The 12,457-nt window shown below is 51.3% G+C and overlaps 4 protein-coding genes across 4 annotated transcripts; 3 read left to right on the forward strand and 1 right to left on the reverse strand.

The window, feature by feature from the left end:
- Positions 1-1,501: 1,501 nt before the first annotated feature.
- Positions 1,502-6,546, forward strand: atrF (ABC drug exporter AtrF). The gene has a single exon (XM_073776493.1). The coding sequence runs from the start codon at positions 1,692-1,694 to the stop codon at positions 6,264-6,266; it is 4,575 nt and encodes a 1,524-aa protein (XP_073630298.1). The 5' UTR covers positions 1,502-1,691; the 3' UTR covers positions 6,267-6,546.
- A 223-nt stretch (positions 6,547-6,769) lies between these two features.
- On the forward strand, positions 6,770-8,066 carry BDV14DRAFT_198066 (kinase-like domain-containing protein; the record flags this gene model as incomplete). Its single annotated transcript, XM_073772824.1, has 3 exons — positions 6,770-6,985; positions 7,066-7,669; positions 7,780-8,066. 3 exons carry the CDS (start codon positions 6,770-6,772, stop codon positions 8,064-8,066), a joined length of 1,107 nt encoding a protein of 368 aa, XP_073630299.1.
- Positions 8,024-11,025, reverse strand: BDV14DRAFT_30573 (uncharacterized protein). The gene is made up of 8 exons (XM_073776494.1): positions 9,900-11,025; positions 9,651-9,842; positions 9,426-9,604; positions 9,265-9,376; positions 9,143-9,203; positions 8,801-9,084; positions 8,637-8,737; positions 8,024-8,581 (listed from the first exon to the last, which is right to left on the reverse strand). Exons 1-8 carry the CDS (start codon positions 10,671-10,673, stop codon positions 8,215-8,217), a joined length of 2,070 nt encoding a protein of 689 aa, XP_073630300.1. The 5' UTR covers positions 10,674-11,025; the 3' UTR covers positions 8,024-8,214.
- A 443-nt stretch (positions 11,026-11,468) lies between these two features.
- Positions 11,469-12,233, forward strand: BDV14DRAFT_198068 (uncharacterized protein; the record flags this gene model as incomplete). Its single annotated transcript, XM_073772825.1, has 3 exons — positions 11,469-11,587; positions 11,637-12,076; positions 12,169-12,233. 3 exons carry the CDS (start codon positions 11,469-11,471, stop codon positions 12,231-12,233), a joined length of 624 nt encoding a protein of 207 aa, XP_073630301.1.
- Between the last annotated feature and the right edge of the window lie 224 nt (positions 12,234-12,457).

A 12,457-nucleotide genomic window follows, 5' to 3' on the forward strand; every position in this document is an offset into this window, starting at 1 on the left:
GATAAGCGAGGAACACATGGAGATTAGGTTCAAGTCCGCCCGAGCATAACAGGCTTTATTAAGGATGGACGGAGTATAAGGCGCACAAACACATGGACTGAGCATGAGCACATGGATGCCCGGGATGTCGGCGACAGGAGTAGAATTCCTAATCGGCTAGATAGCAAATATGCAAAACACCAGTCTGAATCAGAATCAACTCTGGTCCGTTCTAAAATTGCATCGTCAGCAGCCGGCCCGAGAATACAGAGTAAATCTCGAATCTCGAATCTCAATAGAGGGGTGACCCTGATATGGATCAGGACGCCGTCCGCTGCCGCAGAACGACGGGGGCTACTTAGAGCAAAGCTGCAAAGTAAAAAAAGCCACAACTATCATCTCTGTAAGCAAACGATCCATGATCCATGTATTCATCGAATCGGGTCCACTGCTGTGACAGTTGAAGGCGTAAACCTTGGCACAGGTGGAACTCCGGGCTCCCAGTTCGGAAGGTGCTTCAGGCCCTGAAGCACACTTGAATCAGGCTTGGCGTAAGCAAGCCGCTGAAAGTATTTGCCTGAGGCGAGGACATGATTCAAGAAGGAAAAAGAGTGAGCGATCGACTTGCGCGCCTCGGAGACTTTTGGGCTGTCGGATGGATTATTCACCACGGAACTTGCTTTCCTTCAATGTGGCTTACGGATCATAGCAATATGATTAAGAATACGATGCTGCTTAGATTATCGTTCTGTTGGAGTTGAGGACCTTGGACTAAGATTGAGTCAACTCTCGTATACTCTGTGTTGTTTCAGGGCGAAGACGCTATAGATAATGCCGTCTACTAAGTAATCTAGTCTCGAAAAGGATGACTTGGTCAGCCGGAAATAGAAGCCGAAGTGCTTAACTCCGACGTGCCCAATCACTGACAGTGCTTTTCTTCTGGTTTCAGAAATTTTCTTTCTTTTTCATTTCTTCATTCTTTGCAGACCCACGATCTTGTTCGACCTGCCCGGCAACGCCCAATGATCGTGGCCACTGTCATCATGACTCATGGAGCCTCTTCCTGCACTCTGCACATTGCGCAGTGCCAGCACCCCACTGGTTGCCGCCCAGACCATCATCCGCGCTTTCTTCGGGCTTCCAAACTTCCTCTTGCAGTGTCCGCTGTCGTCCTGGCTCCAGTCTCGCCCCCCCTCGGCTAGGTTCTGCTGGGATCTCCCCGATACCAGAAGAATTATTCAGGCTGCTCCGTATTTCCATACTGTTTCGGCCATATACTGACAAATCCGATTGCCTGCTTACCGGCCCTTCTGGGTTCCCTGGCCCAGGACCCGGAGTTAGTAATGCTAACCCGCAAACCCAGGAAGCCCATATAACCATGACGCAGTTCCACCTTCCCGACTCCTGAGTCTTGACCGTCTCTCTGTCACCTTTTCTTCTTTCTTTTCCTCTCCTGCAGCTTTTCGTTAAGCCTGCTTGAGCTTGATTATCGTCTGCGTGGACGCAAGCTGGGACAATCTCCACTCTTCTCTATCTCTTTTCCATATCTTTCAATTGCAGTTTGTTGTTGTACATATCAGCCGCCACGGCTATACATAATAATCACGCCGATTTCCGTTACCTACCTCCAACCTAGCCAAGTTTCTAACCAACTCTATACCCCGATTGCATAGAACATTGTTACGCACCTAATCCCGCAAGAGCAGGTCGCTATGGCCGCAGAAAGAACTCATGGCGCGGGCCTGCAGCAGATCCCGACTGTCGGGAATGAAGCACCCTCCGACACCACAATGGTCTCCGGCTCGAGCAGCGACACTGATGCCTCTAGCACGGGCCAGTGGGGAGAGCGGGGATCCGAGCCTGTCTCCCGCCGGGGTGCTATGGAGGACTACGAGGAGATGCGGCGGGAATTGACCAGGCTGAGTCTGCAGCGCACGAAATCTACCACCAGGGACGCCAACCGCATGCGATCTCGCGCGAGCCAGCCCCAGGACGCCGAAAAGGCTCTCGAGGAGGAGACTTCCCGACAAGACGACGAGGACGAGTATGGCGGCTTCGATTTGACCGACTTCCTGATGGGAGGTCACCTTGAGCGCCGCACCACCGCCGGAGACCCTGCGAAGAAGGTCGGCGTTGTTTTCAAGAACCTCACCGTCAAGGGTGTCCAGACTGGTGCCTCTTTCGTTCGAACCCTCCCCGATGCCGTGATCGGTACCTTTGGACCCGATCTGTACAACATCGTCTGTCGACTCGTTCCCCAGCTGCGCTTCGGAAAAAAGCCGCCTGTTCGCGACTTGATCCACGACTTCAACGGTGCCATTCGCGAGGGTGAGATGATGTTGGTTTTGGGACGCCCGGGTGCTGGTTGTTCGACCTTCCTCAAGGCCATTGCTAATGACCGTGGTTCGTTTGCTGCCGTCGAGGGTGATGTCAGCTACGGTGGACTCAGCGCTGCTGAGCAGGACAAGCACTACCGTGGTGAAGTCAACTACAACCAGGAAGACGACCAGCATTTCCCCAACCTTACTGTCTGGCAGACGCTGAAGTTCTCCCTGATCAACAAGACCAAGAAGCACGACAAGGAGAGCATCCCCGTTATCATTGATGCCCTGCTAAAAATGTTCGGTATCACCCACACCAAGAACACTCTCGTCGGTAACGAGTTTGTCCGCGGTGTCTCTGGTGGTGAGAGGAAGCGTGTCAGTATTGCTGAGACCCTCGCCACCAAATCCTCTGTGGTTTGCTGGGACAACTCTACTCGAGGTCTCGATGCCAGCACTGCTCTGGACTACGCCAAGTCTCTCCGTATCATGACCGATGTCAGCAAGCGTACAACTCTCGTTACTCTGTACCAGGCTGGTGAGAGTATTTACGAACTCATGGACAAGGTTCTTGTTATCGACTCCGGCCGCATGCTTTTCCAGGGTCCCGCGCACCACGCCCGGAAGTACTTCGTCGACCTCGGTTTCTACTGCCCTGATCAGTCGACCACCGCTGATTTCTTGACATCTCTCTGCGATCCCAACGCTCGCCAGTTCCAGGAAGGTCGCGAGGCTTCGACCCCCAAGACTCCCGAGGAACTTGAGGCTGTCTTCCGTCAGAGCGACTACTACAAGCGCATTGGCTTAGATGTCCAGCATTACGAGAAACAGCTTCAGGATACTAACCTTGCAGACACACAGCGTTTCCAGAAGACCGTTCAATCGCAGAAGAGTAAGACTGTCTCCAAGAAGTCCCCCTACACTGTCTCCATCGCTCGTCAAGTCGCTGCTTGCGTTCGCCGCGAGTTCTGGCTTCTGTGGGGTGATAAGACCTCTCTTTACACCAAGTACTTCATCATCATCTCCAACGCTCTTATTGTCGCCTCTCTCTTCTACGGTGAAAGCCTGAACACCTACGGTGCTTTCCCCCGTGGTGGTGCTATTTTCTTCTCGATTCTGTTCCTCGGATGGCTTCAGTTGACTGAACTGATGCCTGCGGTTTCTGGACGTGCGATTGTTGCTCGACACAAGGATTACGCTTTCTATCGGCCCTCTGCTGTTGCCATTGCTCGTGTGGTTGTCGACTTCCCAGCTATCTTCTGCATGTGTGTACCGTTTACGATCGTCGTCTACTTCCTTGCTGGTCTCGATGTCACGGCTTCCAAGTTCTGGATCTACTTCCTGTTCGTGTACACCACGACCTTCTGTATTACGTCGATGTACCGCATGTTTGCCGCTTTGTCTCCCACAATCGATGACGCTGTCCGGTTCTCGGGTATTGCGCTGAACGTTTTGGTCTTGTTCGTCGGTTACGTTATTCCCAAGCAGAGTCTTATCTCTGGCTCTATCTGGTTCGGATGGCTGTTCTACGTCAACCCGCTTTCGTACAGTTACGAGGCTGTCCTGAGCAACGAATTCTCCGACCGAGTCATGGAGTGTGATCCCTCGATGCTTGTTCCGCAAGGCCCTGGCATTGACCCGGCGTATCAAGGATGTGCTTTGACTGGTTCCCAGCTTGGTGAGACTAGCGTTCCCGGCGCTGACTACCTTAGCACCACCTTCCAATTCACCCGCTCGCACTTGTGGCGCAACTTCGGCGTTGTCATCGCTTTCACCGTGCTGTACCTTATTGTCACCGTCATCGCTACTGAGACTCTCTCTTTCGTTGGTGGTGGCGGCGGTGCCCTGGTCTTCAAGCGGTCTAAGAAGGCCAAGCAGATCAAGGCCGCTGCGGAGAAGGGAGGTGATGTCGAGAATGGTCAGAGCGATGGCGTGGTTGCCCAGTCCGGCTCTGGCTCTGACAATGAGGGTGCCTTCAACAAGATCTCTTCTAGCGAGCGCATCTTCACCTGGAACAACGTCGAATATACTGTCCCCTACGGAAACGGAACCCGCAAACTTCTTAATGGTGTTAGCGGTTATGCTAAGCCTGGTCTCATGATTGCGCTAATGGGTGCGTCTGGAGCTGGAAAGACCACTCTTCTCAACACTCTCGCTCAGCGCCAGACGACCGGTGTCATTGGCGGTGACATGCTTGTTGATGGTCGTCCTCTCGGCACTGACTTCCAGCGTGGTACCGGTTTCTGTGAGCAGATGGATTTGCACGACCAGACGGCTACTATCAAGGAGGCTCTTGAATTCTCGGCTTTGCTCCGTCAGGACAGAAACATCCCCAAGGAGGAGAAGCTCGCCTACGTCCGCCAGATTATCGACCTTTTGGAATTGGAGGAAATCCAGGATGCCATGATTGGTTCGCTCAACGTTGAGCAGAAGAAGCGTGTTACTATTGGTGTTGAACTTGCTGCTAAGCCTAGTCTGCTTCTCTTCCTTGATGAGCCGACTAGTGGTCTCGACAGCCAGGCTGCGTTCTCTATTGTTCGCTTCCTTAAGAAACTTTCTCAGGCTGGTCAGGCTATTGTTTGCACCATCCACCAGCCCTCTTCTATGCTCATCCAGCAGTTCGACATGGTTCTGGCTCTCAACCCTGGTGGTAACACGTTCTACTTCGGACCTATTGGCAAGGATGGCAAGGACGTGATCAAGTACTTTGCTGACCGTGGTGCTGTCTGCCCTCCCGCTAAGAACGTTGCTGAATTCATCCTGGAAACTGCCGCCAAGCCCATCAAGCGTGAAGGAAAGACAGTCGACTGGAACGAGGAGTGGCGCCAATCCGAGCAAAGCAAGGCTATCAAGGACGAAATCGAACGCATCCACAACGACCGCCGCAACGCTACAGCTTTTGAAGACCAAGGCGCTCAGTACGAATTCGCCGCCTCGACCTGGACCCAGAGCTACCTGCTCACCCGTCGTGTCTTCACCCAGTACTGGCGTGACCCGTCTTACTACTACGGAAAACTCTTCACCTCCGTCATCATTGGTATCTTCAACGGTTTCACTTTCTGGATGCTCGACAACTCCATCGCCTCTATGCAAAACCGCATGTTCTCGCTCTTCTTGGTCATTCTGCTCCCTCCGATCTTCATGAACTCCACCCTTCCCAAGTTTTACATGAACCGCGCCCTTTGGGAAGCCCGCGAGTACCCATCCCGTATTTACGGCTGGGTCGCCTTCTGCACAGCCAACATCATCGCCGAAATCCCCATGGCCATTATCTCCGCAACAGTTTACTTCCTGCTCTGGTACTTCGCCGTCGGCTTCCCCGTCGCCGCCTCCGCCTCCGGTTACGTCTTCCTCATGACAATGCTCTTCTTCCTCTTCATGGCCTCCTGGGGTCAATGGGTCTGCGCCTTCGCCCCCTCCTTCACCGTCATTTCGAACGTTCTCCCCTTCTTCTTCGTCATGACCGGTCTCTTCAACGGTGTCGTCCGCCCTTACACTGATTACCCCGTCTTCTGGAAGTACTGGATGTACTACGTCAACCCGGTGACATGGTGGATCCGCGGCGCCATTGCCGCCATCTTCCCCAGCGTCGAAATCCAGTGCACCACGACCGAATCAACGCACTTCAACCCTCCACCCGGCCAAACCTGCGGCGACTACGCGCTCAACTTCGTCAACAACATCGCCGGCTCTGGGTACCTCGCCAACCCCGACGCTACCAATGACTGCCAGTACTGCCAGTATGCGGATGGCACGGAGTACATGTCGACCCTGAACGTGCATGACGGCGACAAGTGGCGCTCCTTCGGCATCTACTTGGCCTTTGTCATTGTCAACTGGGTCCTTGTTTACTTCTTCATTTACACTGTTCGTGTGAAGAGGTGGTCGTTCGGTATGGGGTACCTGTTCGGTGGCATTGGTGCTGCGATGTCGGGTGTGAAGAAGTTGTTCTCAAAGAAGAACTAAACTTCTCGCCATCGATTTCAAAAGTCAAATATGAGAAAGAAAAGTCGTCAATTCTATGATGGACCATTTATCCATCTATCTACACGCTAGATATCTATCCATTGGATATACCTGAACATTAAAACTGAGCGTCTGCTTAGCTTGTTGCCTGCATTTGTGGCGTTTTCTGACCTGATTTACTCTTGGTCTGGTTTTTTGCTTGATCATCTACATTGATATCTCTATAGACTACTTACTATCTTTATATATTGCATCGGTATATAGGTTATTACCTAGGTAATACATATAAAAAGTTTATATTTGCATATGTTTTCATTCGTACCATTGTCACGTGCACCTACTGTAGCTCCTGCCGTCAAAAGGTGATGGAGTTTGGACACTACCTTCCCATTCTCCCTTACGACTCGTGCTCCTCACAATTACCGTGTCCACCGCAGCTCAAACGGTTTCAGCTTATGATGATTACATGAGATCCCGAGTCTTTGCATGGCGGCGATCGAACCATGACATTTCACTCCGCCGATACCCTCGAGAAACATGACTGGGTTGGCGGTGGACTTGACGCAACTATATACCGCGTTGCTCCAACAATCGCGGTAAAGACTGTTTGTACTGACCAGAGCCCAGAAGCAAAGGCATCAGGTCATCCGTTTCTTAAAAAGATTGCTTTCTTCAAACGCCTCAAAGAGTACCCGATCGATGCAAGCACATTATCGAATGTTTCCTCATCCTGCCAGATCATCTATTCCTATCATATTGCGTGCACAAAGCATTTGCCCCCCGTCTATACGAACGCCAGGAACGAGAAAAGGGGCAAAACGGGTTTCGTGGACGCCTCATCAAGGTAAAAGACTACGAGGCATCTGCTCTGGTAGCTCGCTGGATGCAACAACTCACGTCCGCCCTTGAGCATGTCGAGAAACTGGGCTTCTGTCACAACGACATACATGTGAGCAACTGTCTTCTTGATGAGAACTTCAACTTGAAATTGGCCGATGTCGGCCGCGCTTCTACCATCGGGCAGCCTCTCCAGGGCGTCCTGCCTCCGCGGGCTATGCCAATACTCGCGGGTCCACTAAAGGGTACGTACGGTCTTTGTTCTGCTAGAACGGAGCAGTTCGCTGTGGGGACTCTTCTCTTATTTTTGGTCTATGGCCATGAGCCCTACGACGATGATTACACCCTCTCCGACGTCAATACCGCAGAATGGGACCGCCGATTCGGGCAAATGGAGTTTCCGCAACTTACTCGCTATGAAGTCTTCGGTGGCTTGATCTCTGCTTGCTGGTATAATGTCTATCCTACAATGGCTTTGGTGGCGTACGACTTTGAGCGTAAGGCGAGGCATATTGCTGCGCATACGGAGTACGTCTCCATTGAGTCCGCGAAGGACACGAAGGCCTGTGAGGATCTGGTGTGCAGGGGCCTATTTGGGCCAGAGTTGGCAAGACGCTTTCAGAGGCTTGCGCCCACACCTGCAGCTTGGCGAGGATTTCTAAGTGCTATGTTGCAGCGAAGCATGTCCTTATGGCAGTCCTTCTTACGCAGACTCTGGCACTGGTCTTGATGATCCATCGAAAGTTCATCACACTGTTTAGTGAAATGCGCTGTGCTCTCTTGACCATGTCCCATTACCACGCTTCTATCCGGAAAACAGATGCCCCCAAGCCTAATACGATATACGTCTGCAAATTAGGCGCGGTAGCCAAACCCGAGGCCAATCGACGGAGGCGACGATTAGAACGGATCCTAGAAGCAATCAAGCATGCGTCTCTCGGGAGGAGACTAGCTGATTCGTGAACTGTGTTCACGTCAACCTACGCCAATTGGAGGCGAAAAGCTCCTGCTTATCGATGTAACTGTGTGTAAATTTTGACACACCGGAAGGCACAAGACTCATTGAACAAATAGTCCTTCGCGCAAAATGAAACAGGCATCCCGCATCTGTTCAACCCCAGGATTGAGACCACGGCTTCCTTGCACTGCCAAGTCTCTGCCCTGGTAAACGCATCGGCAAAGGAACAGCACCGCTGAAACTATCCAGGAGGGACCCGTCCTCTTTCCTGCCATTGTTCGTCCCGGCACCTGCCCCACTCTCACTCTGTCTCCCTTCTACCTTCCTTCCTTTATCCAGACCCTTCCCTGGCACTCTTGACTCGTTCTCGCTTTCGCTCTCGCTCTCGGTAGACGGATATGCATCCACTTCTTCGGTGATCTTCTTTCCTTCCTTGATGACTGGAACCACAACGCCGCATTCCCAATTTCGACAGTTGAGTTTCGGCTTCTTTGTTGAGCGGTCGGTTACGAGGCGGCCCCTGAAATGTGGCGGTTAGGATTTAGACTCTATTTGAGAAGGAGAGAGAACTGTACCAAGCACTTTCAGAGCAATTAGCACTTCCAACATAAGCCCAGCCGAGGCATTGGTTGTTGTCTGGGAGTGAGATGGGTTCGTCGGGTTGCATATAGAGAATCTGCACATAACATTTAGCATCTCTTGCCCTTCCATCAGAATAATGTTCCGGGAAAGCAGGTACCTTATTATGCATAAGCAACCCCTCCCTCCCACTAACACAGTCCCTTAATACATGCTTCGGGAACTTGCCGCTATCAAGCCATTTGCCTTGGAAACATATGGTACCCGCAGCGTTCGGTCCACCCCTGGACTTGCGGATTGTCTCTTGGGATGGGTAGTAGACGCGGACTCGGTCTTTCCATTCGTCTGCTGTAGATGCCTGAATGAGGCGGCGCGGGTCGGAGGGGGACTTGACGGGAAAGGACTTCGTATTTCGGAGGGTTAATTCGGTGAGACCATTGTCCCCTGTAGATTTATTATGGGTTAGTGACGAATAAGCTGGAGGTGATGGAGGGGTCTGAACCTTGAGCGGCGAAGTATAAGCATCTCATGAAATCGGAGTTCAGATGGCCGAGTGATGATGTCTATTTAACTTGTTAGTGTACCTATATCTGAGGTGTTTGAAGGGCAGTGACGATTGCGTACCACGAAATCAAGATTAACTGGCTTGTCGGTTCGCAATCCAAGAGACCCTACCGAGCGACCCAGGCCGCAGTATCCTGTTCTTTGCCATGATGTACCCGAATGTGAGCCACCACTGGTTGTGTTAGTGACGGTGGACAAAGTATAGAATATCAATGGCATACATGGTATGTGTGAATGCAAACTTGGTCGTCTTGCTGAAGTCAAAGTTTTCAAGCTTCGCAATGATATTGTTGTGTAATGTTGTAGCCTTGAGGAAGTAAACGAGTTCATGGTAGAAGTTCGTGTTTGATGCGGTGGATGTCGAGGTATCCTTCTTCGGTAGATCGATGAGGAATACACTCTATGTGGTGTTAGTCTGCTACATAGACCGGGTACAGTGTACGTACATTCTCCATAAGTCCTCCTTCCTCTCCCCAGTCAAATGGAGTGAGATTCGCTGTTGGGACCGCAATCCGAAGATAGCCTGGGTGGAAGAGGAGCATGAGTTTCGAGTGCATGCAACTAATCTGACCGTCCATTGGTGGAAAACAGAGGCGCAGGGATTTAATGCTTTCCGTTTCTTCGGTGTATTGGCGTCTCTGTTAATCGTTAAACGGACCCTCTACTAAACGCGCCTCGTATATGACATAACGTACCTTTGCCTCAGTCTCAGCCTGCATGACGAGTAACAGGCGGTTCTTCGTCAAATCAACCTTTCCAAAGAGCCAATCTATGTCCCACATGAATGAGCTCAGAACTCCCAGCTCAAGGTCTCCGCTTTGAAGAACTTCTTCGATCTTTATATCATCGCCCGACCTGCGATGCCCAGAAGCAAATGTTTTCTTTACTGTACCATCCGGAAACTGTATAGACGGTTTAGATGACGGCGTTGATAGTGCTGGCACTGAGGCAGCCTGAAAACTGCTAGCGTTTTGCTGATGTTCTGCCCGCGGTTGCTTAAGCTCACGTTGTTTAGTAGCAGGAGACTCCTCAGCTTTTCGCTTCGCATGCCGTGCAAGGCGTTCCTCTTCCATCTTCTTGCGGTCCAGGCCCTGGAACCCTGCCCCGGTAGTCGTAGGCTTAGACTCCTCTTTCGCCTGAGGCTCAACAATTTGTTCAGACGTAGGAGCAGAAGTAGGGCCCGGCTGAGTCCCATCAATCTGCCCTCCAGAGACTTGCAAAGATAAAGCAATAGCGGCCTTCAAATCCTCATCGTCTTCATCTCCAACATCAATGACGCTCGCTTCCCGACTGACCTCAGAGCTAACGACTGACTGTGACTTGGGGAAGATGGGTACTATATCATCATCGGAGTCCGCCGTTAGATCAACCACAGATGTGTCATTGTTATTAGCTCTCTGGATGGGAGACGAAGCTTGCCCCAGGGACGCCGCAATTGCAGCTCGGAGGTCCTCGTCATCGGAGTCCATCTTTCCCCGGACTGTCGAATGTAGCTTGGCAAAATCCGGATCAGATAAGTAGAGTAATCTCAACACTCCGGTACTGAGGCGTTGCGTTTTTGTAAAAAGAAGACCTGTGTATTGTCACTCGTTGTATGCTATGCTAAGCCGCAGCGACTGTTTACCTCGCTTAAGCGCGAAAGACGCGACTCGACGGCGCGAGTTGATGAATATCGCTGGCCCAAATACCATTTAAATATTTCCGGTAACAAGAGTTCGCCCCAGCGTTGATGATCATGCGACTCGATAAGGTGGTATTGATGGGTTAGAAGGTGAAAGTAGATGGAAGGCACAACTACAAAGTACTCGCTGGGCGCACGTGACCTAAGAGGCCAGGACAGCGTCATGGATCGCAGCCTCCGTAAGTATGGCCATAGTTCACTAATTCAAGAGTTTCAGCTGAGAGATTATCAACTCAGCATTGCGTTGGCGATTTCATTGGGTCAAAATAGTCAAGAGTTCATTAGTTCCGGCCAGAAGTTGCTATTCACAAAGTATACACCTGAATAGCCCTGGAGAAATGAACAGACTGTTATGAGAGAATATCCAATCAAACATGGCATCTATACTTCAATTTAGACTGGTTCAACATTGTTCCTTTCATTACTTGCGCTGGTAGAGCCAAGGAGAAACACAATGCTTGTTTACCCCCTCATTTGTCAAGATTTCTACAGCTCTAAGCACATAACACAACCAACCTTCCCGTCTCTCTGGCCACTCTTCTCATGATACCAACTCTGGATCTTCCTTATACAACCACGCAGAATGTCTCTTGATCATATTCCAGATAATCGAAGCGACAAGATGATCTGTGACCGCGCCAAACCGAAACTCAAGCCAGCCATATCACAACACTACAACCGCCTGAAGCCGGAGAACCCTGCGTAAGCCTGCCATACTAGATGACCTTCTCATGCTAATGTGTTGATGCAGCGTTGACATTCAGTTCTTCAGAGCTCTGCGTGACGGAGACGGAGACATCTGCGGATTCGACGACCGAATCAAGCAACCTCGCTATTACACAGCACTGATCGCTGAGAGTTCCAAGGCCGTGGGAGGCAAGTTGAAAGATGGAGACCGCCGCAACCGTTGCTTCCTCTTGCGTCTCCCGCTCGGCGTAAGGATGCGGATTTACCAGTACTTGTTCAAGCACGATTTCAGCGCGCTAGAGATCGGGCGGTTAAAAAGCAGCGGTGTTGACGTTGGCAACCTGGCCATTCTCAGAGCTTCACACGCCATCTATCACGAGGCATCAATAGCACTGCACCATTCCCTAAGCTACCGCAAACTCTTCCTTCGAACTTTCGGCAGTTATTCTGCGAGCCTGCTCACCAGCTTTCCCAGGCCTTTGCGGTCTTGCAATAGTCCAAAGCGTATGTGCCGAAGCCACAGAACCGAGTGGCACCGTTCCCACGGATCAGTATTGTTTTTGCTCGGGTCGATTAATATAAAAATCGCCCTGCAGCGCCGCTGGTCCTTTATGCACTTCATCACATCACTCTCGAAGACTGGGCCGGCCCAGGTCCATAATCTAACCATAGTTGTGAATGCCAATTGGAATGTGGCGGGCTTCAATGAGGCCGTCTTGATCAAGGCTCTGTTCAGTGGGGCATTCGAGTTCCTCGGAAAGCTGAACTTCAGGGGATTTACTGAGCAAGAACGGAACCGTCTCATGAGGCTGATCCATGGGCTGGAGCATCCCGGGGTGAAGTTCGAAGGGAAGAAGAAAAGGATACAGGGACAAGGTTTCTCAA

This window comes from Aspergillus stella-maris, assembly GCF_047715825.1.
Source record: "Aspergillus stella-maris strain CBS 113639 unplaced genomic scaffold BDV14scaffold_14, whole genome shotgun sequence".
NCBI lineage: Eukaryota > Fungi > Ascomycota > Eurotiomycetes > Eurotiales > Aspergillaceae > Aspergillus > Aspergillus stella-maris.

Excerpts from the sequence above, each read along its gene's own strand:
- atrF (XM_073776493.1), top strand. The coding sequence starts at position 1,692 with ATGGCCGCAGAAAGAACTCATGGCGCGGGCCTGCAGCAGATCCCGACT.
- BDV14DRAFT_30573 (XM_073776494.1), bottom strand. The coding sequence starts at position 10,673 with ATGGACTCCGATGACGAGGACCTCCGAGCTGCAATTGCGGCGTCCCTG. Across the intron at positions 9,377-9,425 it reads TTTGCATTCACACATACCAT|TGGTGGCTCACATTCGGGTA; the intron begins GTATGCCATTGA and ends TAACACAACCAG. Across the intron at positions 8,738-8,800 it reads GGTTGCTTATGCATAATAAG|ATTCTCTATATGCAACCCGA; the intron begins GTACCTGCTTTC and ends TGTTATGTGCAG.